Source organism: Harpia harpyja, chromosome 11, assembly GCF_026419915.1.
Source record: "Harpia harpyja isolate bHarHar1 chromosome 11, bHarHar1 primary haplotype, whole genome shotgun sequence".
Taxonomy (NCBI): Eukaryota; Metazoa; Chordata; class Aves; order Accipitriformes; family Accipitridae; genus Harpia; species Harpia harpyja.
Genome location: NC_068950.1, coordinates 35,422,179 through 35,449,742, shown reverse-complemented (window position 1 = coordinate 35,449,742; position 27,564 = coordinate 35,422,179). Strand labels below are relative to the sequence as shown.

At 42.0% G+C, this 27,564-nt stretch overlaps 1 protein-coding gene across 1 annotated transcript in view; it reads right to left on the bottom strand.

Moving 5' to 3' along the window:
* Positions 1–2,870: 2,870 nt before the first annotated feature.
* MAST2 (microtubule associated serine/threonine kinase 2) overlaps positions 2,871–27,564 on the bottom strand; it is a 199,668-nt gene continuing 174,974 nt past the window's right edge. The window contains 14 exon segments of the mRNA XM_052801576.1: positions 2,871–6,903; positions 7,604–7,791; positions 8,022–8,158; positions 9,198–9,320; positions 10,827–11,053; positions 12,868–13,083; positions 15,753–16,057; positions 17,131–17,285; positions 19,768–19,877; positions 22,134–22,256; positions 23,879–23,980; positions 25,040–25,205; positions 26,607–26,739; positions 27,169–27,307. Coding sequence (XP_052657536.1) covers positions 4,829–6,903; positions 7,604–7,791; positions 8,022–8,158; positions 9,198–9,320; positions 10,827–11,053; positions 12,868–13,083; positions 15,753–16,057; positions 17,131–17,285; positions 19,768–19,877; positions 22,134–22,256; positions 23,879–23,980; positions 25,040–25,205; positions 26,607–26,739; positions 27,169–27,307 — 4,199 coding nt within the window. The 3' untranslated portion in view covers positions 2,871–4,828.

Here is a 27,564-nt window from a genome sequence, read left to right as displayed (position 1 = left end):
TTTTGAGCATCCTCGGCAGCAGCGACCAAGGCCGAGTCCAATCCCCCCAGACACAAGCGTCTCCCCAGCTCTTAATTTCCAAGGACAGCAATAAGCCTTTGAAGGCTTTACCATGGGGAAGAGTGCACACCTACAAACGTTAAAAGCAAAGGGCTGTTTCTGGAAAGGTTTTGGGTGGTATATTATCAAGACAGCCTAAATAACTGGGTGCACAAGGGGGCTATGCAGCTCCTGCTGCCTCGTGCCGTTTGGTTAATGCAAGCCAGTGCCGTACCTGTGCCGCTGGCAGCCGCTGCCCTTTGGATTTTATTGTGCCCACAATTCATACACCCATCAGCTATTGCGTTCAATTGTGGTCAGTCGCATCCTCTCCTTGTCTTGCTGGTTTCTTCTGTTGCTCAGCTAAGTTTCATGTCTCATATGTTTTTACCCCTTTAGTAAGGACTGACCACTGGGACCCTGCATTAGCAGGGACACGGGACACTATATACTTAAGGGGCTCTCCGTGGAGGATGGTAAATTCTGGGCTTGAGTTTCAAGAGTGGAAAGCTTTGGCTTATCCATACCTCTGGACCGTGGAGCACAAAATCCCAAATAGCCTGGCAGATTTACTCCTCCGATACCCAGACACTCTGCAGGCTATTTTCTGCCCCACCAAGCAGGCAGTTGAGCCGGCGGGTTGAAGGCACAGCCACCCCCGGTGCTGCGGGGAGAGTAAGGGGAGACTGACTGAACAAGAGACACACACGAGTTTGAATTTATGTAAAAAAAAAAAAAAAAAAAAAAAATTATTTATTTTGGAGGAGGATTTGAACATCGACATGCAGGTACAACATGAATAAAAATTATTGCACCGCTATTATGTGGCAATTGTTCAAGTTTCTAAAAACACAGAAATTCCACAATTTCTCTTATCTAGCTAAGTGCTGAGTGACACAGCTTGGCAGAGCGCAGCTCAGGAGGTGCTCTCACAGCCACCTGGATATGATAATCGAACACAACGTAAACACACACTTCTGTCAAATCTTCTACTAGAAGTACAGTTATCCTTCACGTCCAGTAAGAGAAAACCAGAGAAAGACTTTATCCTCCCCTCTTAGGAAGAAAAAAAAATACTAAAATACTCCAAATCACACCTTAATGCAAGTGTGGCAACCAAAACCACTGGTCACTCCTACTGCTTCCCCGGCAAGCGCTCTTTAGTATATTAGCAGCCAAAGGCCTCTGACATTGGGACCCAGGAGTGGCCGTCACAATGCTAAAGTCTAATATTTACAATAAATATCATCCATTTCTCTTAGTTTGCAACAGTAAGAGACAAAGGGAAAAGTAACACTGAAATGAGGCATGGGGCAGGAATGCGCCGGCTGGATGCAGAAGCAGAGAGGAGCTGCAGAGGCTGGAACGAGCTCTGATGCCGTCATCCCAACATGGATGAGGAGCAGGAGACACATCCAAGCCAACAGAAGGAAACAGGGAAACGAAGCAGGAAAGCAGCGTATTTGGATGGTTATGTGCACGGCTCATTCACCAAACACGCAGCACACGCACGCAACTTCTACCTCCCACCTGTCTGACTCGGGGTTATCTATAGATGCCAAGTTCTTGGCTTGCCGAATGCTTCGCTCAGATACCGCGGGTCTGATCCTGCCGGGGGGAACACACTCTCGCTCTTCACACACACCTTTTCCAACATCTCGTTCCTCCCCGACATGTTTTGCAAGCTTATTTGAGAAGGTATTTAAGCAATTCTTAGAGCAAGGAATAAGTCTTGCTGTATCTACCCAGTTTATAAAAATTTTATCAAAAAAGTCTTTTTGCCCCAACTTTTTGCTAAGGTGCACCATATAAATTTGACAGAGGTGGAACCAGGACGATGGGGTACCTGGCACACCAAGGGAAATTGCAAGACCGACGAGGAGCAGGGGATATGGGGCTTCACTAGATGCTTTCCTGGTAACGCCGTTTGGCTTTGGCTTCCAAAAAACCAGGGTTTTTTAACTTGCACTGATCACTTTCTGTACCGTAGCTACAAAAGAGGCAACGAAACACATATCTCACCTCTTCCTTGGCCAATTCAGGCAAAAGCAGCAAAAGCTGTGACATAGCAAGGTTTTTCACTCCTCTTTTTATGCGTAAGAAAGGACAACTCTGCAATTCAGTGCTGGAACCACCAGCTGCAAAGGGAGGGAGTCAGCAGCTAATACAGCTGGTACCTTGAGAGGGTCCCATCCCAACCTGCGTGGGACGAGCCAGGCTACCCAGCCCTCTCTCCTAAGAGCGGTAGTTGGGTCTTCTCTTAGGTTTTTTAAATGCAGAGCCCTTCATGGATGCCCCAGGAGCATGCTCACAGAAGAAGCTGTGTCACCACAAGGAGAAGGAAACGGGGACCTGCCACCCAGGGAACAGCCAGGTCGGACCACGTCCCCATGCAACTCTGGGCTCACTACTTAATTGATACAGAGACTTCCATCTGGCCAAGGTTAGGTGCTCTCAGGAGAGAAGCTTGAGGCTTGTCTTTGTAATTACCACAGACTCAGGATGCTGAATCAATTTTTCACTATTCCTGTCCATTTTATCATATACTGTACTGCCAGTCAGACCTTGTTTCTCAGCAATTTTTTAGTAAATCAACCCATCGGGGAGAAAACCAGCCAGATAAGTACCAGACCCTGCCAAGTCTGTTCCTTACTTCCTATTGCTCCAAATCAACACAGAATGATGCTCAACAACAAGAGTGCTTTGAGAGGCTGGAGATACCCAGGACCCTGACAAGGCAGTGGAAATATTGTGGTTTATAATTGCAAACCAAGTGTATACGAGTAGCCTATGAATTCCAGGAAAAAGAGCAAAGAGACAGCACAGCAGGCTCTGCTCTCAATACCGTCACAGCAAGATTTATTAACATGTTATCTGGGAGAGTTGAGGCTTTGGTTAGTGTATTAACAACAAACACCATACATGTTCACACAGACACACGGAATAAACACTCATTTAAACATGTTTTAAAAAAAGCTCAAACCAAACCAAACCTTGGTCCAGAAATGAAATCCAAGCAGCCAAAATCAAGTATATAATGGGGGGAAACAATGGTTACACAGAAAGAAGTAGGGTGAGATTCCAGAGGTTTTTGTGATTTGTGGATTGAGCTGAAACCGAGTTGAAAGAGATGGAGAAAATATATTCCTATATAAAAACATATCTGCATTCAGGGGAAGCAAATCAAAACTTCAAGTTCAGAAAAAGCCAAGACAATGAAGAAGGCGGCAGTGTAATGGAATCAGACCAACAGAGGCAGGTTTTAGCTTGAAATACTGTTGCACAGTCATTCTGCTTCTAACAGAGTAAGCCAGTGAGCAGGATACTAGACCTTGCGGGTGATGCACAGGGAGATACACTCAGAGAAGACTAGAATAAAAGCTGAGCAAAATCTGGGACAAATGACGGGAGTGTTCATTGAGAGGAACCTTTAATTTGATGAAGAAATGGCTTACAGTGCTATAGGTATCACCACTCGACACATTTATTGGTATATTATTGTTGATCTAATCCTCAGCAAAGAGCACTGTTACCCAGAGTTGGTCACACTTAAAGCAAAGCAATGTCTAAACCTAAGAGCAAAGAGTAATTTTTTAATGGAAAGTGACCTCAGCAGTGGAAATGATCTAGCTATCAAAGCTGAAATCTTAAAATATCACGTGTTTTGAAGTCTGCTTGCAGCTTGTCCACAGAACTCGAGGAGCCAGAACTCTTCATAGGTTTTTTTTAGTTTTTAAAACGGGCAGATTCAGAAAACTCAGCAAGTTTCCCAAGCCCCAATTCAGAAATGTTAAGGAACACCTTAAAATCCCTACCTATTTAGACCCACCAAGAGAAGGAAAAGTCTCCAAAGGTCATTTATCATTGAGATAACTTTGCCTGAGACACACTGGAGAACACGCGACTACAAATTTCTCTACTTTAAAAATCAACCTACAAGGCACCCCTCTCCTGGGGTCATTTATTCTGAGGCAGGGCAAGTTATGAATTGAAGCCAGAGAAAAGAAGATAAAACATCATTAAAATTTTAAAAAGAGAGAGAAAAGTTGCCATGTGTCCCATAAAGGATATGTAAAAACAATCCCAAAAAAACAGCTTACGGATTGGAGATCTCTCTTTCTGATAATTCCATTGAAAAATACTTTTAATTGGTTTAAAGAGAAGACAGGGATCGCTCTCTGTCTGACCTCCCCAGCCAAGTCCCTTGCCTCCATATCCTCTGAGGACGCGTGCAGGACTGGGAATGCACACGGTGATGAAGAAGCCTTACAAAGAGGGTTCACAGTTCTGGAATTACTTGCAGACAAGATACTATTTTCTTCTCCTTGTCAAAGGACACCAGATTGTAAATTCAAAGACAATACTTGAAATTTGTGAATTTCAGTGGCATTTCAAAGAGAAGGTTGAAAAGCAGAGATTTTAAAGTAAGCTGCCTTTTTTGTACTCAGAATTTTGGGGATCTTGAATAAATGCAGGATTAGGGGGAAGAACACAACAGGCCCTAAACTCAGGCAACATAAAAGGTCTGGAAGGGAGAAAACTCAACAAACTGTTTCTTAAGCCCTGCTTTAAAGATACCCTGTTCTAAAGAGACCTCAAACGGCAAGCATTACTGTGTACAAAAATAGAATAGCAAGGATGAAAAAACACAAAAAACAGTATGAAAAAAACCCTCCCAAAAATAGATGTACACAAGTTCTATTTTATATTAGTGTATATTACAAAATTCAAACATGCAGTCTCTATTTTGAATGTAGAATGCTCCAGTCCACATGTACCAGGGATGCTGCTATGTTTTCTTTACAGCACCATCATGTGACAGGGGAAAGTCTTGTATTTTTAACTGATTTCCAACCTCTTTGCTTTTTGCTTGTGCGAGAGTCCCTTCTTTACAGGGCCTCGTGCTGCCATCTGGCAGAGAGGCTCTCAGAGCTGCTTGTCCAAGAGCATGAGACAGCTCTTTTGATGGAGTGATTTTGCAGCTACCTCCCAACACTTCGGATGCTTTAGCACTGCAAAAAGTTGCCTCCTTTTTTGCCACCACGGGACACGTTGCCTCCCAGGGCTTTGCTGAGTTTAACGACTCGGCGCAGGATCCGCTCCTTGTGGTCAGACCGTCTGTGCTAGATAGTTTGGCTTTCTCTTGACATGCTCCTGCTTGTGATGTTTCCTGCCTTTTTTGTTTTGAATCTCTCTCTTCTTTACAGGAGGCACCCAAATGGGGGAAATCCTTTCTCTTTTCCATCTCTCCGGAACCAGACAGACTGAGCTTCAAAGGGCCTAACACGCTCTGAGCTAGCGGCACTAACTGAGACACAGAGAGAGCTCTTTCGATAGCACCGGGGACGAGGAGTGTGGAGGATACAGGACCTGCTGGGCTCGTTTTGCTGGCGGTTGAAGCACTCTCTGCCTGGGATGAACTGGGTTGCTTTTCACTACTAGGACTTTTTGGGGATATTTCGCTCGTGCTTCCAGGAGACAGAAATGAGGTGCTGTGCTGTTCTGCAGGCTGAAGTGTCTCCTTGTGATCCTTCTCACTGCGATCCACGGGCCTCACTGAGAGAGGAGTGCTCACGCTTGCCGTGCACCACGAAGAAAGTGCCAGCAGAGGTTTGGAATCCTGTTTTTTCTGACTGCTTTCTGTTAGCAGAGGGTCTTTCAGGTCAAGCTTACCACACGAGGCCCCTGAAGAGTCACCTTCTTCAAGTTCCAGGAGTTTGATAGACGGGCACTGTATATGTTCTGTGCAATCTATTTTTTTTTGAGTACTTGCACTTCTCCCTAGGTCTTTGATTGCTTCAGAAGACTTATCTTTTGGACCAAAACACTCAAAAGTTTTGTTTTCTGGCAATTTATGTTCCTTTGCAGTTGTTTCTGATCTTAGGAATGGCTTTTCTGAATTAGCTAATTTTTCTGGAGAAGTTCTTGGGAGGACCTCTGTTGGGGAAGGGTGCACATCAATTTGCAGTGGCTCTGAAACAGGCTTGGCTTGTTGATTATTTCCCTTCTGCAAATCTTCTGTACCTTTTGGATCTTCAGGTAGAAAGGCATCATCTTCAATACTATCCTTGCTTTCCAATTTAGATGAAAACTTACTATCTTCATTAAAAGAATCTGAGCCTTGGTCTCCACTGTCGGGGGGCTTGTCCAGTCTTCTCCCATCCTGACTATCTTCTGAACCATCATCTGTTTCATCTTCAGAAGAATCTACTTCTCTGATGGCCTCTTGCTTTTGCAGAGACTCCCTCCTCTCCACCCTGTCCTGTCGAATAGCACCCAGCTTCCGTGAACCCGGCTTCTGCAACATCCCCTTTTCCGCTAGCCCAAGTTTGCCACCTGTTGTTTCATTTGCAGATTCTTGTAAGCTCTGGAGACTAGGATCCCTCTGTAGCATCTCCTTCTTAAATTCAGAGTGAGAGATATCCAAGCTATGCTTACGTGAGGAAGCCAGCTTCTTCTCAGAAGAGGACAGCGAGGCAGCCAGTTTCTCAGCCGACTGCACTCTCTTTAGCAAAGGAGACCTGGGGGGCTCAGCACTTTTGGGGCGAGAAATCTGTCTCACCAGCGGTGGAGAGGAGTGTAGTTTTACTGGAAAAGACTGAATAATACTGGAGCTGCCAACTGAGTGTCCGGGTAAAGGAGATGGGGAGCGCTGCGGTGATGTGGACTGTGGGGTTGGTGATGGAGTGTGAGCTAGTGGTGACAGCGGGATGTTTCCTGCAGATTTACGCCTTGGAGATCTGTACTGCCTTTGAAGCTTTGGTGCTAGTCCATGCAGAGAGCTGGGTCGGATGTGTCCAGAGCTGGCTGGAGAATTGGGAACACTGGAACTGGGAGAGCTGCTCTGGGAAGAATTGCCGCCAACTTAAAAGAGGGGGGGGAAAAAAAAAATATTAAGAAGAATAATATATATCTGGCCATTAAAACAAGTTATTGAAAATAAGACATGCAAAGTCAAGACAAAATGCCATGTTACCACAAAGCACTACAGTAATATTACAACGTAATATTGCATGGCTTCTGATGGAAAATTCACATCATTGTCACACAACACCAGAATATGGTAAGAAACACTCTGCTATCAGAACGTTTTTTCTGGAAAAAACCTCCAAGCAGATAAACCATGTCTTTCATTGCTATTCTCAAGATGCAAATCTCTTTATTCCATCAGCTGATTCAATTTTCAAATACGACTTTGCCACACTGTTTTGATTCCTTTTCTCTGAACTAATATAGAAAACGTGTCAAACTGCTACAAAAACATTGCAACTTACAATACACATTTGCATCAAAGTGAAAGGATGCTGTAGTACAGCAAATGCATTCTTAAAAGGATGTATGGATTTTCATTTTTAAATGAATCAATGAATGAGAATACATCCATCCTTAAGGTAATCGACATCACAGCTGTCATTTTACTTCACAAACAGACCTACTACCTGCTGCTGTGTATTCTACTTCAAAAATTAATCAATAAGCAAAAATCTTCTCCAAGTTTTTTCTGTTTGTATGGATTTTGGTTTTGGTTTTTTTTTTTTATTATTTGTTTTGTTTCTTTTTTTACCTGAGTGTACAGACTCAGGAGTGGATCTGTAACTCTGTGTTGGTGACCGAGGAGACAGGTTGTGAGTTGGAGAGCCAGGCACACTTTCTCCAGAAGACAGAGAGCGGTTTAGTGAAGATAAACTCCGGCTGGTGTGAAGTAGCGATGCTTGTTTAGTGATCTTCCTCAACAAAGAACTCTTCTTCTTACTGTGGAAGAGCATTCAAAAGTCGTTTACAAGCCCAAATGATTTATTTACCTTTATTGGCATATTTCAGTCAATTTTATGGCACAGTTAAAGAGAAAAAGAAAACAAAAAGAAAAAAAGAACTAAAGGATGTACCTGCTGATATACATCATCTGCAAATTGATTGGACAAGATCTCTCTTACATTATCTTGGCTACCATTTAATTTTCACAGAGAAACACCAAAACGAACCTTTCCTGACCATCCTTAGTTTTGCTCTTCTTGTTCCTACGAGCCATCTTGGATTTGTAGCTGGCTTTTCGAGCTGGACCAACTTTGATAGATGTGTTCTCAAATGGTGTGGTGGAGATGGACACTTTATTTCCACTCTGTCAGAAACAAGACACATGAGACATTGCTTAACGCTTAAAACGTGGCTATTTGAAGCAGATCTGCAGGCTAAGCAGGTAGGCTGCTAGTTTATTGCTGCCTGCCATTTTGTAATCCTTTGTCAAACTCCATTGCCCCCTTTGCATTTCCACCTATCATTTTTTAAGGAATTGCTGAGGGCGAGCCCTTTAGTCAGGCTTTCACAAATTATTAGCTCAGATCCCAGCTGGTAGGTAAAGCTTCCCAGAGCAGATAGAACACAGCATCTGACCTCTCCCATTGAGATCCCAACTGCCTCAAGTTAATACATGTAATACTTGGAAACTTGAACAAAGTGATATTCCGTCACCAATCCTATTGCCAGTGCTCTCTGACTGATGGCAGATGTGAGCATATAATTTATCTATCATGATGAATCTGCAACACAGAGCATGGCTTGTCTCACTCATCTTAAAAAAAAAAAAAAAAAAATCCTGATTGCTCCTCTATTTGCAATCCCAAACACTTCTGTCTCTTGGAATGGTCCAAAACTTTAGGTTTTATTTCCGTAAACGGATTCAGCTCAGAGAAGGTATCAAAATGCAAGTCATTTAACTGGATAATTTTAAGACCAACCATTACAAAGCTGCTTTTAAATACCACTAGGAATAATCCTTGAGAAAGCAGTATTAAGAGCTAATACCATTAGCACAGCCTAAAGGCAAAAAATAAAAGTAATTTGGAAAATTTTTAAGGTATTTGTTTCTTAAAGTGATGTTTGGGGAAAGGTATACTTAGATCTTATTAACCTTCGTCTCTACTGCTGATAAAAATGTACCTGACAGGTCCTTATTTCTCACACAAAATATCTGCGTTCAGCTTAAATTACATGCAGAAATTTTGGAGATTTAGGGATGAAGCTGCAGCAATGAGTTTTTGCAAAACAAGGGCCAGGTGCTGTGTACATACTTGTATTTCAGACAATGCCAATTAGATACCTACGGCATTTTAAACAAGCTGGCTCATATTTTTCAAAATGTTACAGTGCTGAGTCCCTACCTTCAGAATCAGCTCCACCACTTCTGTGTGCACCAGTCCATGGACCGGCTCCCCATTGACATGGGTTATCAGATCCCCTTCACGCAGACCTGCTTCATTCGCTGGACCGCCTTCCTCCACGTGCTGGCAATGAGAAGGGGATGACTGATTTGAGAAGAGGAATGTACAAGATCTCTGGCCAGATCAGACTCAAAGCCCATCCATCTCATCTCTTGCTGCAGCCAGCATCAGCTGCTTCAGAGAAGAGTGAAAGAAACCACTGACTGGCACAGCCAAGCACAAAAATCTGCGCTCTTCCACTCCTCCCCCAGCATCCTGCCCATCTTCTCCCGATCCAAGGCAGCCAGCCAGGATGGTTAAGCTCCTCCCAAAGCAAAAGGCTTAACACACTTCCAAAAATTTTCAGCACTCGGGAATGTTAACTAGATACTCTTGATTTCTGGACAAGCATTCAATCTTTTTCAATTTCTTTGCCATTCCAAATCCAGCATCCTTCCATGTACATGCTGGAACCCAAGGTGGCCAACATACTTTTAAATAAGACATTGTGCCATGTGTTTAGGGTGCCTATATTGCATCTCATCCCAAACAGAGTTTCTTTTTCCACTTTCCATCCTTTATTAACCTATCCAACATCAGATCTTTTCCCCCATGAACACACTGCCTTTCCCCATCACTGTTCAGAAAGGTAAGCCTCCTTTACAGTGAGGAGGCAGATACACTTGAGAATACTGCAACTCTCCCTCTAGCCAGAAAAGACGACAAATCAGTATCTTGGTAAAGTCAGCACTTTTCAAAGAAAGCAGAGAGGAGCAAAGGAAAAATGGAGCCTCAGATTATTTTTCTAGATAAGAATGAGTGTTAAATAATGACCAAAGCATATGAAGTCCAAATTGTCTAATGAACACAGAGATACAAAGAAAAGAATGAACCACCTTTACCCTGACTCCATTCTCCCTAACTACACAATTCAAACAACACTGCTTTAGGGAACAGATCATTCCTAGAAGCCATATATGTTAACAAAAAAGGAACACAGAGATCAAGTACCAGAAATAATGGGAAGGAAGAGATACAGACGTGGAAAGCAGACCTTTTAGCATAGCACACAGCTAAGCCAAGAGCTAAATCCCTAGGCAATCAGCATAGCAGCAGTGATGCTTTAAGGCTTGTAATCAATTCCAAGCGACTGCTTGGAAAACCCCAGCAGACTGAACTGATCAGAAGCAGGCTATAATCACTAACACAGGTCTGAATAAATTAGCTACAACTGGCCCTCATGCAACAAGCCAAAAAAAGAGAAAGAGGGTATGTACACAGAAACATGCTTTAAAGTATGTGCTACAGGTGAAAGAAGGTGGATTCATGTAACCAGGGAAGAAAGAAGGGAAGAAAGGTTGCTGTGGTTCTGTGATGGGCTTGAAAACTGCTACAGGTAAAACCCAAAGTGCTTTTATTTATTTATTTACTTATTAAGGGTTTCCCCCACCCTAAAAAGATAACTTTGGGTCCGGATAAGGAGACAGAAAACAGGGTGGCAAAATACAATTTATAAAGCTAAATCCCACAACCCCAGCTAAATGCATTTCTGGCCCCAAGGGTACTCTTTTTAGAAAAGCAGAGACATACCCAGACCATGTGATGCACAGTGTAGATATCACTGTCACCCATATAGACGCGAATGGCACGGAGAGTAAAACCATATTTCTTTCCAGCCCGATGGATGATGATTGGTGGTTTCAGGTTTGCGATAGCAGGAGAAAAGTCACGGCTGGGTGAGGAGTCCCTCGAAGATGGGTTGGAGGATAGAGAATGAGGTGACATTGGACTGGCCAATGGAGAACACGTGTGGTGATCTACAGTGATGACACAAAGGTGGGCAAAAATTAGGAAACCAGGCCTCCAAAAGAGAGAAAATTCTTGTTAGAGAACAGCTAGGAAAACATCTCTCCCAATGGTCTTAAAGCTGGTGGTCTTCACCAGAACTGGGTTTGCCTGCAGCTTCAACTAATTCATGCTTCGAATTACAAAAATCAGCAGAGTTTCCATAAAGCATATTGGAGGTGTGTATTTAATACAGCAGCACTGCTCGCCTAGGATTATGGTTGGGTCACAGTGTTTACTACTTCTCTTTCAGGGATTTACAATCCATCATGAGCATTTGCTCTAGGCACAATCCTGGAACACCCCATTTCAAGGTTATGATATATTATCCTCCTCCAAAAGATCAGATAGTCTGTAGATCTTGATGTAAGTTACATGTTAGTGCTGAGATAAATCAAAATCAGTTAGTATTAACACAAAAAAAATCAGTAGGCAATCAGACAACAACTACATCTAGATAGTTTTGGTAGTGTTTTAAATTCACAGGGGCAAAAATATTTAACCCTAAAAAATTAGCTACTGCAGGGACTTTGCTACTGAAAAACACCACCACAAGTGTATTTTAGAGTACGTTTCCCAAACGAACAGCCGAGGGCTGGCCTATTGGCTAAACTATCTGACTCTGCTTGCTAGTGGAACAACATCCACTTTTAAAAATACAAAGCAAATATAGAACTCTCATTTTAAAGTGAAGCTGGTAACATTAGTAAAATAAACCCAAAGAGCAGGAATATTAAATGCAGCTGTAAAAGGTAATCACTAATCCATTAAGAAACACCTGCTGAATTCCGCCCAGCACATATTTACCTGGCAGATGAGAGCAGCTCTGGAGGAACCTTTGCTGGGTGATTAAATACGCATTTTAGAGATTTTCATGAGGGAGTCTGTAGTTCTAAAAGCAACCAATGCCCAAACCACAAGAAATGTAAAGTGCATCACCATGACAGTGCCAAGAAGCAGTTGCATACCTGCCTCCAGCTCCCTGGCTGAGAGGGGCAGGCAGGCATTGCTCTGCCAGCAGGTTCTGCTGGGTTGGCACTCATGGCCCAGCTGCAGTTCCCTGCTCCCATCTAGGCAGGAACAGGTACAGCCCTGGAAATACAGCATGGTCTTATCCTCTGCAAAGAGGGAGAAAGTCCTTGTGGGGAGAGCCTCCTGCTGAACCAGTCTGTCATAGCTTGGCATGGTTGGGCTGTTCACTAGAAGTTACCACCTGGCATTAGGAATTGTCAAGGTCTGGCTCTGGTTGGAGACAGAGCCGGGCCAACAAGGTAAGCTATTCAGCATTGACTGACTTTGTGAGTTACTTACACCATTGAATTCTTAAACACTCTATCTCAACCAAGTTATCTGGAGTTACTGAAACTTCCCGGTGCATGAACGCACCAGACACATTCAGTTCCCAAACAGCGCCGCAGTTAGCATGTGACCCCCCAAAAATAGTACCTTGAGGGTTAAAATCATTCGGTGTCTCTATACCTCCTTGCTGCACCGCTGTCTAAAGACCAGCTAGGAGCCAGTTTAAACAAAACTAGGGAAAGAATAAGGCCCAGCTGCCATTTGCAGAAGCTGCAGTCAGACCACACACACAATGCTCTTGTCCGTGGCAAAGCAGTATTCATTATCCTGCCGAGTAGTAAATATTAAACCGATTGTAAAAGTTAGATCTCTCCCCTCCTGCCAGCAAGGGCATTATTCCAGGAGAGCGAAGGGGGAGGATCTGTCTGCAGACCTTTTGTTTAGTGCTTGCAGATTCTGACAATGCCTCACCCGAGGCATTTCTTACCTGAGGGAATCAGGAGAGACAAGGCAGTAGCGGATGCTGATTTAATCACTTTATTGACAGGTCTTGAGGTACGTTTCTCCCCTGATTCCCCAGAGAGCAACCTGTGTCGTGCCCGCCGCACTGCCAAATCGCTGATGGCTTTTGGAGTGGTAAAGTCTGGGCCTTCATTGCTATTACTGCGAGCTCGTGGATCAGAGAAATCTGCAGTGCTCCCAGCTACAGTTTAAATTAAAACAGATTAGAACCACAGGGAATTCCTAACAGTCTATTCCCCTACAGGCAAAATACATCAAATCAAAGTCATGTTTACATGAAGTCCAAGAGTAAATTTTCCTAAGAAGAAAACCCCAGGGCTTGAATTTTTATTTACAGAAATGGTGTTATTCTGAATACAGAAAATTAGTGGCTTCTATTCTGTCGGAAAAGCTCGCTAATGAAATCACGTTGCTCAGTAGCAGTTACATGAACCCTAAAGCTGCGGTGCAGTTCTGCAGGCAAGCCATTTCAATGGGATTGTTCACAGATGAAAACAGGTTTATGGAAAGTGCTCTGTTTTTACAACCAGCAAGAACTGTCAATCTTTAAGTTAAAACTGCCTGTAATAGAAGACCCAGGTTCTACTGGAGTTGCATATAAAAAATCCACTTTAAGAGAATACTAAGGTACTAAAGTCAGGGAAAGTAAAAATGTGGATTGCAAAAACAACCTTAATTTGTGCACCATTGCAATTTAGTCTTGAATTACTTAACCTTCTATAATTATACACAAAATGCAAAGTAATCTTGAAAATCAGACTGGGCATGTAACAATAACAGATGCTGGGGGCTGGGGGTGCTGTACTCAAGCTCGGTGCCCCAGTTCCCCATCTGATACCTTAAAGGAGCACTGTGAAAATACATTAATTAGAATTTACAAGGTGCTTAGAAATGAAAGTGGTGAGCATCACAGCAAGTCCACAAGGGAAATTAATCATTCTGTCTTCAAAAGCAAATTTTAAGCAGTATGCAATAAATAAAGCCTAAGGGCCACATTTTGAACAATGAGGACAGAACAAAACATTGATCATCGTTATTTAAGTGGGCACCACTGCTCTGCATACTAAGTAAAGCAGGAAGTACCATGAAAATAAAAATTCAAAGCACCCTTCCCATAGACCTCAGTACCAGATGCCTGTTCAACATTTAACAGCCACAGAGTTTCAAATAAGGCTCCCAGACAATGAGGAACCCAGAATCGGAGGCTGCGTGTGAAAAGGCTGTGATATACATTAAAGGAGCACTCCGAGACAGTGACAGGAATTAAATTCCTTTCTTGCAGTCCCCTGCCTCTGACTTAACTCTGTAGGCTGGGGACACTGAAGCAATGGTATCCCTGAATCCCATGCGCCGGATTAAAGACTGCTCTAATGCATTAGGCTCAGGGGAGCAGGCTGCCCAGGGAAGCTTCATTTTTGCCTATTTCAACTTGGAGATACTCAAATTTGCAATGAAAGTGTTCTTGCAATTTTTAATAGCATGTTTCTAGGCTTTTAGTATGAAATTGAGAAACTAAGGTTCCACTATGGCACCTATGTCATCCATGTATGTGGCAGCTTACTTCCTTCACTCCTACACCTTTTTCCATGGGTTAATGGAGTACATGATGGCAGCACCAGGCCTCTTCTGGGAGGATGAGCCATAGAGGAGAATGGGACAATTTTGAAGGAATTTCAGACTGGATTGCAGAAGAGCAATAATGAGATGTGGGGATCTTTGGCTTTACTCTAGTCTGGAGGCAAATTTCCTCTAAGGCATTTCCACCTTCTGCTATCAATCCACCATCACATCTGCCCAGTGCCCTTCACCTTGTCCTTGTCCAGTCTTGCTGCCACTCTGACTCCTTGCTCAGTACCCCTTTCCTCTCCTTTCCATCCTCAGTGTATCCATGATTGCTTTGCCCGCTTGCTCTCAGTTTCTCCCAGCAACTTGTTTCTTATTTTCTTACCCAGTTAGTCCTTGTTTTTCAACACTATAATCTAGTTCTTCCCCTAAATATGCCCTCCTTCTCAAATATTGTCTTGCCAACCTTCAATTCAACTTCCTTGCTCTCTGCCATTGGTCCAAATTTCCTTTTTTTCCTCCTTACTACTTCCCACCAGTTTCCAGCTCTGGCCTCCTCTGTTCTCAGAAACAGGCAGCTTCGCCCTCTGCCCTCCTGGTGCCCTGAACGGGGCAGGAGCCCAGCCCTGCACTGTAGCAGCCCAGGGCACCATCGCAGGGAAGGTCCAGCTCAGCCCAGTGCTGGAGAATGGCCCCAGGACGGTCACAGATTCTGAGAAGTCAGACACTGACTTCTAAGACCCGCTCTACTAAACTTAGGCTGCGCTTTTTTAAGCCTGCAACTGGGCTAAATTTTGGGATATTTGGCTGAGACAGCAAGTAGCACGTCCCTGACACAAACCCCACTCCCCCAGCAAATTTCAAGTCTCTACTCCAAACCTTTTGGATAAATAAAACCATTGGAAGCAGGGATCTGTTAGTATGGCTGACACCCATATTCTCCAGCTCCAACTCAGCAGTGATCTGCTCTGAATAATGCTTAAAATAAGGCTGCCACAGCTAGGCACCCAGTGGTTGTAATAAGGCATAGATCATATGGGTCTCAAGCATGAGAAGACCTTAATCAATTTTAAGTGACAGGACTGAAACATAAGATGTAATTTTGAAGAGATTAAACCACTGATGCTATTTCAAAGGCAAGCACACCCACAAAGCTGTACTGAAATAACTACTTAGCATGAGACATTCACAACACCCAACATCCAGATCCACAGTTTTACAGCGTTAACGTCTGCAAGCTAACATGGCTTTCTTGGGGACCACGACACCATCACACCGAGCACGCACCTGTCAGCGTTGGGGCACTGCTGATGGCTGTGGAGGGGGTGGTGGGTCCACCATCACCTTCCAGCTGCAGCTCCTGCTCCACAGGCTGTTCTGGAATGGGCACTGGCAGCCCCTCCCGCGACTGCACAGCGGATAAGAGCATCCCTTCGGACTGCGGCCTTTTGAGAACAGTTCCCTCATCCTCAGTGGAGATGGCAAAACGGGGCATATCAAGAAGCCCTGAGCAGCGTCGGCGGACCGTCAAGGGTGGGCTGGAGTCACTCTCCGTGTGGGAGGATTCAGACATAGACAAACGCTTACGCAGTCTAAGAGAAAAACCAAGACAGAGCCCTTCAATTAAGTTAGGGGGATAATGAACTTTAAATGGTGACAATAGCACACACCCCCAACTCACACATCTGAAGCCAATTTAAGGCGAAGTTAGGAGACCAAGCTACATTGTTAGGACTTAAAACAGCAAAAGCTTGGGGTATCACCTGAGTTTAGATTTCCAATATATTCCATTGTTAAGCTTCTAAGAAAGGAAGGAATAAAACCAAAGAAAAATACAGTACAATGAATAGGGTATTAAATATTATAAAAATCACAATTACAAAATGCAAATCATCATCCATGTTCCTTTTGGAATTAGATGATTTTTTCTTTCAAAGTTGCTGTAAATTCGAAGCCAGGAAGGCCTAATGCAAGATGAGCGCACATCAGTTAAGAGTGTAATCTATAAAATGTTGGGGTTTTTTTAATGGAGTCATACAGACTAGATCACAACCACATTTTATGATCTTTCCGATGCCAAACATTAGTGTAAAAGCTTTACAGGAGTTGCACAAAATGAGAGATACCCCTTTTTTAAGGAAAGTTTGACAATTATTTCAGTAATGCGAGAAACATGGTGGGTATCCAAATTCTGGGCATTCATATATTTTACTGACATTTTTTACTAGAACACAAGAGTTTTTTGGATACTCCAAACTTTATACACTTTGGACTTTACTAATGGCTTCTCTAATTTGTGACAAATGGTAAAAATCTGGCAACACCAGACTTTTGATTCACTGATGTTTAAGAAAAAACTACTGTTGGTACATCTCTGATGTAACTAGTCTTTCCACAAATGAAAGCTTTACTTAAGGTTAGAATCCCTTTAAATTCATTTAAAGTATTTGCTACAAATTTAGGAGATGTTAGTACTTAACTAGATACATTTAAAGACCATATCACTTCTACACATTCATTTTCAGCTATTTATTCCAGGCTTCACCTGTGGAAATATAACATATGAAGCATTCCTGACCTAACACTGGTCATGGAAAACCCTGGCACAGGTTAGTCTTTCTCAGATGCTATGAGAAACCAAAAGACTTAGTTCTACAGAACTTACATTTCAGGAGACCCAATCACCCAGCTGCGGTCTCGACTCTTCAAGCCGCCAAGGCTGTCCAGTCGGTCATCTTTTTCTTCACTCAGACTCCGTTTAGTTGGTGGTGGAGTCTTCCTCTCTTCGTGGATGGAAAGACGTTCCATGCTGCTGTACACCTGCATATAGCAAAAGACAGAGAAAACAAACCCACGTGGCCTTTTCTGATCAAAGGGCATAATCTCTTCTCAAAATGGAAGATATTCCCTGAAAGCATGAACTTGGCAATGTTCTCTGGCTAAATAACACAGTGCAGATGTGACATGCTCAAAGTGTGCCAGGGAGGAGAGGAAAAAGGCAAGCTTCAGAAACACTAAACATGCTTTTCTACAACAGCACCCAACACCTCTCCTCTGAAAACAGCCCAGCACACCACAGAAATACTAAGACTTTTTGAAACTACTTGATTTTTGTTTTTAATGATTCTCAAATCTAAGAGGATATATTGCTAAAGCAGGCTCCACAAGTCTTGAAGGCTAGCATCTGGATCCTGAAATCTTACTACACAAATTCAATTCAGTGATAGGCATCATGCTCATGACCCCATTTCATTATCATCAGTCTATCAGCATTGCCCCAAGCTTATTTCAGAACAAAAAAGTCCTGCCCTCCTCAAGGAATCTACTATAATGCTGACAGCTTAATGAAAGTGCCTTTCTTGGTTTTACAGCCGTCTTTAAATAATTAAATGATTAAGCAAAAAAATCCATCCTTTTAAAACTACATTTGACTGTGGACCTAATTTACATAAGAAGAGATTAATGAAAATAATGTTATTAAAAATTCAGAGCATCAACAAGATAACTATTAATAAATCATATGGCTGAATTGTCAGACAAGAATTTCAAAATATAATGAGCTTTTTATGCCTCCCACATTACAAATGCTGTATAATTTTCCAGGTCTTAAAATAAATTCATTAAAAGTGAACTTTTTCTCTTTGTGGCAAAAACACTGAACCCTAAAGAAAAGCTTCAGTCTAACAGATGAATAATACTCATGGTGAGAAAAGGCAGAAAAAAGAAACCCTTACGTACTCATGAGAACTTTTTCAAAACCCCAACTAATCCTCAGGTCCAATTTTAAACATACTTTTGGTGATGCAAATCAGGAGCAACTCCAACAAATTAATGGTAACTGTTACTTAAACCACTGTAGCCCGGCTGAGGACAAAGAAGAACAAACTGGTGCTTCAAAACTGACTTCAGCAGCGGAAATCTGGAGGAACTGTCATGAAAAACTGAAATATCTTTCAGAGGCCCTAAGTAAAGTTCCTACTCCCATCTCATTAAGAAGAGGGAAATACAATTCATAGAGCAGGCTAACCTCAAAACGGCATTTATTCTCCCTTCTGCCCTTTCCCAAACATACTTTATTTTATCCAAGCTAACAGTGGAGTTGTACTACTTTGAAATATCCAGAATTCCAACTTTTTATTTCAGATCACCTGAGTAAGAATGAGAGACCTGCACAGACCTGAATCCAGAAAGCATGGCTAGAGGGGACCTCCTCAGGGCTCCCTGTCCATTTCCCTACCTCAAAGCAGAACCAGCCCTCTTGTAACACCTGACAGATGTTTCTCCAACCTGTTCTTAAAAGCTGCCAGAGATGGAAATTCTACGAATTCCCCAGGCAACCCATGCCAGTGCTCAATTATTGTTCAACGTTGGAAACTTTTTCTTACCATCTACCCTATACCTCCTTTGTGCCCATCATTTCGTATCAGTTCTGGGTAGAACAGGAAGACCAAAGTACACCTTTTCTTCTAGCAGTTATGTATCTGGAAACACATTAGGTTTTATGTTTTGTAGATCTCGGATCATTCTTGTTGCTTTCCTCTGGACTCTCTGTTACTGGTCCATGTTTATTTTCAAGAATGTTGCCCAGAACAGGACAGAGTACCCCAGCTATGGCCTTCACACTGCTAAGCAGATGGAAAGGATTTCTTCATTTGCCTTGCAGAAAATATTCGTGCTTTCCCAGTATGGTAGCTGCCTTTTTGCTTCAGTAATTTGGCACATCTCACAATGCACTGTATGCCCAGATCCTTCTCTTTGAAATTGTCACCTCGCCTTTTGATCCTCAGGCTGTATTAGAGACAATGAACAACAGCACAGGTGTAAACTTCACCCGTGCTCGTACTGCATGGGATCCCTTTGATTTTAGACCATTATTCCAAAATGTCAGAATCAATTTTCATCCTAATACCACCTTGTCACCTACTGGAAGACCCTTTCAGAATGACACTGTTCAAAGCAAATAAGCTTTGGACGCTTCCTATGCCAGCATCCAAGTCATTAGTAAAAATATCAAACTGTATCAGATGCAGAAGAGACCTCCACAGTACCCTGCATATTAGCGAAACATTAAGAAATACAAAATCTCACTCTCCAATTATTCTGGTACTCACACTCACCTTCTAATAGGCCACAAACTATCACAGAATAAACAACATATACAGTTTTTTCTTTCCTTAGCCAACACTGAACACTATGCAACTCCCACATATCATCTGCATGATTAAAATCTACCCCATACGAAGCAATGAAACTGTGTTTGTCTCAACACTTGTTTTCTTTCAACAAGCTAGCATGCTCCTACCTTGCTGAACCTCGGTGAGCATGAGGAAAACTGCCGAATTTCCACGTGATCATCATCGTTAGTGTCCTCCTCTTCTTCCGAATCCAGGTGTTGGTATCGTTCTGAACGGGCTGTGAACAAGACGTGGCACATTTCATCAGTGCAGGGAGTGTTGATAACTCGCACCTCAAGCATTCCTACTTGTCTACTTACAAAGAACTTTGAGTGTTCATATACCATGCAGGGTATTTTCCTTAATACTGAAACATACCCAGCCAGTTTTGCTCATCCTGTACAATTAGCAGTGAAGAATACCTCCTTCCTACTGAATTTATCTTATATTATCAGCTATATTATATTCTAAAAGCAGCTGATACTCAGCAGGTGTCTAATCCTGCAGACCCTTCATGGTAGGGGTATTTCCTCCCTACAGCAAACAATCACATGGAAGGAAACACGGAAACAATTCACTGTCCCAAATTCCAATAAACAGCCTTATGATTGTACAAAGTCTCTCCTGCATACATACATACAAGCCTTCTTTAAAAAATAAAAATATTTACCCCCCCCAAATATTTCCTCTTCTCCCTCCTACAAGTAGAAAAAGGATTAGATTTTGTGAAAGAAAATGGGCAAGCAGCCAATATGCAAAGCTATTTTTTAATGCAAAAATCGAAACTGCCTCCAAAGAGATTTTGTGCCTTGAGATTTGCAGCACTGGATTTCTAAGCTACCCACATTGGATTTTGTGGGGCAGGCGTTAATAAGTTTGGCCACAGAAAGCTGATAGCTATCCTGAGCCAAATTTGCTGCACTGTATCAGCCAGAAAGCTACTTTTATAAATTCTAAAATTTTCTGCATTAGGGTTTATAACAGCAACACCAACTCTTATCAGCGTCTATGTGAGATATTTCCTGACATGAGAATTCCCGCCTTTACAAAGGACTCACTTCAAAGTCACCGTGATAACCTGCTGAGCATGCCTGGGCATTTGGAGAGTTTGCCATCATTCCTACTTGACAGACCCAGTGATTTGCACCACTGAACATAACGTCGTCCTTTTACCCATCAGGATCCACTCATGGCTGCTGTACTGCACCTCTCCCAATCACTGACCCAATTCAGTGACCAGAGCTCAAGCTTCAATGTCTGGTAAGTCCAATTAGCAGTGGGAACACACCGCCACTTCGGTTTCTACATGTATGTTGTACCAATACAACCTCAATATGTGCAAAACGTACCTCTGCCCCCTCTGCACAGCTTGACTCAAATCGTTCTCTGCAGCAAGTACATGGAGATTTCTCAATCTATTTCTTTCTCCATCCTACCCCTCCATCTAAACCCTAGCCTAAAAGCCTCTTCCCCGAACTGGAAGAGCACTATCTAAATAGGATCACTGCTTTTGCAGCGTGGCAGCCAAGGGGCTGAAAGCAGGCTGCTCTCTCCCTCCCTTCACCCTGAGCAAAGCACAGGAGCAGAGAAAAAAATGTGCTTCATATGGAGTCAGCGAGTCCCATGGCCCTGGGGGAAGGATGGAAGAGATTCCACTGAAGTAGGGCAGAAATTTCCATAGCTCAGGAAACTGAAAGAGCCCAGTATCATCCTGTGCTGCAGCTGGAGTCGGGGAGAGACCCCCCCGACCAGTGACAAGCCCAAGCCCTTTCCACCTGCTCAGCTCCCCAGGTCAAATGAGAAAAGCTAGGGAGCGAAGGCTCTGGGGACAGAGACCTCTCCATCCCTCACATGACGCTCCTCCCTTCTCTTCCAAGAGCACCAACTCTCTCTGCTGCTTATCTGGAAATACCAGGAATCTTACATAGCATTGATACTATGGCAGTTCCCAGACATTTTACACACCAGACAGGCACTTCACTTCATATCTCATCAGAGTTAATGCTACTAAAATAAGGTGATACACTTGCAGTGAAAATGATTTAAATTACTTTAAATCTCTAAAGAATTTTCCCTACATATTTGTCTTCAAGGTTTAGGGTTTGGATTTTTTTTAAAAAAACATTTATTGGCTGAAAACAGTCACTAGGGAAAGATAATATTGCTCAAAAACTCAAGGAAGTTGGATTTACCAAATGAATTGAAAGTACTGTAATAAACCCAGCATAACAACTGCAGCACCTCTCACTGCAGGGCCATGGCTGGCAGGACCACAGGCACCAGTGAAAGGCCAATTGACTTCAGCAGCAACACTTTTTCATTTAAAATTAATTTGTTTTCAAAGAAACTTTACTTGGCATTCAATGGAAACTTTTTAAAGCAATTTCCATCAAGTGTTTTATTTAATTTCTAACAATGACTTATCTCTAACAATTTCAAAAATGAAATATGCACAAAAAATATGATGCCATTCAGGCTGAATCTTTAGTCTTACTGTCAAAATAGCTTGTGTCATCCTCAGATTCCAACTGTGGGATGAATTCAGCTTTCTGCCGAAGTAATCCATTCCAGTCCAAATCTTTAAAGAACCGATGCTGTTTCACTTCAAAGGCACTACCTGAAATAAGCATCTTTTATTACAGAGTACTTCTTTCAGCATTTGCATAGCAAGAAAAACAAACCCTAAAAATATCACGAGCCTAAGAGAATGTACCCGAGTACGTTTAAGTCACACATTTTCCAGGAATTCTGAGAAACTACTTATCCTTTTACCAAAGTGGTAATGCAGGATAAAATCTGAAGGAGATTGCCTTCTTCCCACCTCCTCTTCCTGTTTAATGACAAACACATGACTAAACTGACTGGAAGACAGCATCTGCTGTTACATTCCACAGCAAGTTGCAAGATTAAGAACTAATTGACATCTTAATTTAAAATTTCCGAACTCTAAAAACCATCTTGTTCATAGCTGAATAAAGAGAGCAAACTCAGAAAGGTACTTAGCATGTGAGTGGCTCCACTGTCATGAATAAACTCATTCATGTGCTTAAAACAAGGCAGGGGCTTATGTATCTTCCTGAATTAGTATCTTTTGTTATTAACCTCAGAAGCTTGGGTACCCAGAAGGAAAAACTAAGGATTATCTGTCTACTAGTATATGCATTTTTTTTCAAATGAAATTAATATTCATAAAAGATGCTACTGTCTTTTTAAAAAAGAGAATAGCAGAGGAAAAGAGATAAAAGGTTTTCTGAGTGCCAGTGGCACTACGAGATGCCAAGTGGAACAGCAGTCTCAGCACTACAGGTATATAAGAAATCAAAAAAATCAGTCCATCAACTCATTTTATAAGGCAAGAAACTCTACATCTTTTCCATGACAGCAACATCTTTCAAGTACATGGATTTGAAGTAAAGAAGAACATGTGAAAACCATCTGATATCATTATTAATTCATGATCTATTCATCACCCTTGTGTACACATGTGTTAAGTCTGCTGAATACATGTGCCTTTTGGAATTGTTATATATTTTTTTTTTTAAGGTTTTTTATCCTTAAAGTGTAGTTTCCAATTGGAAATCCAAAATTAAATCAAACTAATCAAATCAATGAAACAGACAACCTGTGCTGTGAAGCCACAGTGTTGCACAAATTATTTTAAAACAAGAATGTAGCTAGAGATTATTTATGGTTATTTACTATCAGGAAATGGAAGTGTTGGCTTGTAAAACTTTAAATCTGACATTATAGTACAGAAAGATTGACATATGCATCTGACTTTGCCAAACTGATTATCAGACTTTGTTGTATGTTTGGGGAGTTCTACAGTGCAGGCCTCTAGGAATGGGAAAGTTTTCATTTATTTTATTACACCCAGGAGTTCACATCCATGTAGGGGATTAAGCCCCTAGTCAAAGAGAACTTCAAAGAAATCTGATTATACAGTGTTCAAATGGAGACACAACCCTCAAGCCTTCAATGGAACAGCACAATTTTGAGAAGTTATGTTGCCAAGCTGGCAGTGCCCCTTTCTTATTTCCCAAACAAGGCAGTAATATCTGACTCATGTACAATCTACACGAATTCTCAGAGCTTCATCACACAAGATTCACTGAACCCAGTATAAATTGTTTCCCAGCTCTAGATGAGCATTTTTCAACATGGGTCGGTGTGCATCACTGGCAAGGTAGCTTCTTTTCCTGCTTCTGGCTAGTACTTTCCTATGCACAAAGTTCCTACCTGTTCCCATTCTTTCCAGAGGATTTTGGCGGAGAAGCTTAGCAATGAGGTCCTGGGCATCTGGTGGCAGTGCATCATCACCTTCTGGCCAGGCAATTTCATCTGGGGACAAAAAGAGACTTGACATTTTCTACCAGCTTCACGACCAATTTGAATAACCATTCACATTCCTATACCATGAAATGCAGTGTTCAGTACTGCCCCAGAATCGTAAATACCTCGAATTCAGCAGCTTGCATACTTAATATAATTCAAGCATTGACATTTTCCAAAATGCATAAAATTCAGTGTCAGCTAAAGCTGCTGTCAATCCAAGCAGTGCTTGTGGAGAAAAAAAAGCAATAAGAACTCTATTAATAAAGTATGAAATAGGAGAAATGGGACTTCCATGACAATCTATAAACAATGACAACGACAATACTGCAGCTGTATCTCGTGCCCGCACATTCCACACTCGTTATACTTGGAACAGAGAGAACAATTCACAGGTAATGATTTCATGCATCATATTTAGTTCTTTGCTGAAATTTGCTTTTTACAAAGGACATTTGCCAAGTGTGTTAAAAATTTACTGTTTCAGAAAGCATTCCCAATAGGAACTGTTTTCACTGGCATATTCACTGAGAGAACACAAAGCAATCATTTGTCCAACTCCAAGCAGGAGAGAGGTTTAAAAAGCCACAAGACGCGAAGGTACCGAGTACAACAGCTTCGATGTGTTTTGCTTAGAATTTCCTTTTTATTTCATTTATACAACAATTACTAATCGACTGACATTTATTTGCACCTACAGAAGCAATAACCAAAATCAGACTGAATTAGACCAGCTGGTGGCTGCTCCTTTCATATTCTCCATCATTTAAGTTAAAAGACAGAACAGAAAAATCCCCAAATATTTTTCCCCAGTCCCACAAGGATTTGCATGACTCCCATACCACGCACAACAACAGAACTATCTAGCAAGACATGAAGCAACTCAACAACTTTCGATAGCTTGAATCAGATGGATGCTACTTTGACACAGAAAGATAAATATTTTAAAACTAAAACCCATTATTCTATACCTAGTCCTTCCCGACTAAACTGTGGATCCTCAATATTTTCAAGGTTTTACTTCACAGCACACTTTGAAACCCCTTCAGAGCCAGAACAGAAACATACCACTGATCACTTGTCCAAACAGCTCTTCAGGTGTGTCCCCAAAGAAAGGAACACAGCCGACTAGAAACTCGTACAGGATAACTCCCATGGCCCACCAGTCCACGGGCTTCCCATAGCCCTGGCGCAGGATCACTTCTGGTGCAATGTATTCCGGAGTCCCACAGACCTCAAGAGAAACACACAAGAAAGCAATAAATCTACAAATTGCCAAACTCACATCAAAGTTTATTTTGTCTTTTTTTTTTTCTTTCCCCCCCCTCAGAGTTTTACAAGGAAGTTTATGTTTTGCCACTAACCACTTAATGCTCTGAACTACTTCCATGGAGCAAGAGTCTATATTTGAGGAACACATTACCTGCACAGAAATGATATCACATACTATGAAATGTTCCGAGTGTGGACATGCCAGCTAAGTAGTTCTTTGGTGTACATATAGTAAAGCATGGGGGAAAAATACATTGTGTGTGTAGGTCTGTCTGCTTGATGGATGTCTACTGGCACAGCTATAGCTATCAGGAACTGAGTTTTGACAAACCTCTCACATCTTTGTGCTAGCAGAATTTAGTTTCACAGATTAATTTCTAGACTAATTTCTGCCTAGTTTCACAGGCAGAATTAGCCGTACAGCATGATTACACACTTCAGCATTTAAATTTGGGAGGTACAGCTGGCACAGACAATGACTAAGGAAATCACGTTGGAAGATCTAAGTTGCCTCAGGCTTCGAAGCAGCAACAATAACAAAATAGTTGTAAAAAAATATAACGCTGCAAAGTGCAAGACCATGATCTAGTGACCAAAGAGTGTTCCCGCTAGAAAAAACATCGTTACTCAGAAGCAAAGGAAGACAATACCACAGGATGATTAAGAAGTAACACTTGCAACACCTAAAAAAGAAAATTCAGCTGCGATCCTAGGTATTTTCAGAAAAGAGAAGTACTTTTTAATCCCATTATACAAGGCGCTGGTGAGCCTGCATCCAGAACATAGTTCCTGTCAACTATGCCCAGGAAATATCAACTCAAGTTGAAAGAGGTGCGTGGAAGAGCTATTCATTCATCAAAGGAAAATCTATCTTGTTATCTAGAAGAACTTAGCTGGTTAAGCCTAGCAAAATGAAGGCTAAGGAGAAAAATTACCCTTAGTAAATATCATGGGGATAAAAATCAATGTTTAAGCCATCAGACAAAATTACAAGAAGAAACAAACATACAGGAACTTGCCATGAACTTTCTAAGCACCAGAAGGGGGAGACGGTGAAACAACCTTCCAGCAAAATCCACGTTACATCTCTAAACCAATTTCTGTTCACACCTGCATTGCTGCCTGGGCCACACTTTCAATACCCTAAACTAAGAGCTGAAGTGCATCACTCCAAAACAAGAAACTGAAATAACAAACAATACCAATTTCTGCACAAACATGAGAATGGACTTGTATCTTCCTCCCATTCTACAACACACAGCACAGTGTCAAGGCAGAGAGGGAGTGCTACAAAATCCAATTCTATCCTGAGACAGAATCCTGCATCTGATCCCACATCAGCAGACAAAATTTTTCGGCTTACCTGCTTGTCCAAGAATTCCCTGGTATCCTTCTCAATGTGTCCCTCGTAAAGATTCGTTGTAAGACTCATTAACCCAATTTTAGACAGTCCAAAGTCTGTGAGTTTAATGTGACCCATGGAAGTTATCAGGAGACTAGAAGAAAGAGAAGCAGCAAAATAATCCAACATTCAATTAATTGTTTCCCAAAAGCAATTTAAAAAAAGAACACCACAAGATGCTAAGCAAATTCTCAGTGTTACGTCCCCATCAAACACCCGGAAGGAACCTCCTATGCAACTGAATATCACAAAGCAGCCAAGGCAACTAGAAATCAGACTACCTTCTGCCATAATTTCATCAGTGTAGCAACAGCTTTGAGATAATATCTGAAGACTTTCCTCCCACCCTTTCTCAGTGTCTATCTGGTTCAACATCAGTAGCAAGAGACTCTATAAAATCTCCTACATGTCAGATGCCACTGAAGATCTCTACTGTCTCTAGTCTCCATGTCCTCTTGCCTACAGAGAAAGCCCCTGAAAAACTGGCTCTCTCCCTCCAGCTTCTGAAGAGCTAAAGACTTACTTATCAGGTTTTAGGTCACGGTGAACAATCCCGTAATTGTGTAGGTACTCCAATGCCAGAACAGTCTCGGCAAAATACATTCTCGCCATATCAACAGGTAGGGCACCAATGTTCTTGAGAAGTGTAGCACAATCACCTCCTAGAAAAAAAGTTGCAAATATGGCACAGTGAAATGGCAAATATCAGTAAGAAAGAGCAGCTACAGGTCTACAATGCTAGATTAGAGTAAGTTTCCTAAAGGCTGTCTCTCTCAACCCTGTTAGCCTGAATTCTAAAGCTCTCTCTACACTCCATCTTGAGCTTCAAGTAAGTATTAAAATCTTAGGAAAACATACCATACATGGGTATGTTGGGCATGCTTGCTCAAGAACTGTACAGGTGCCGTTTCCAAACTGT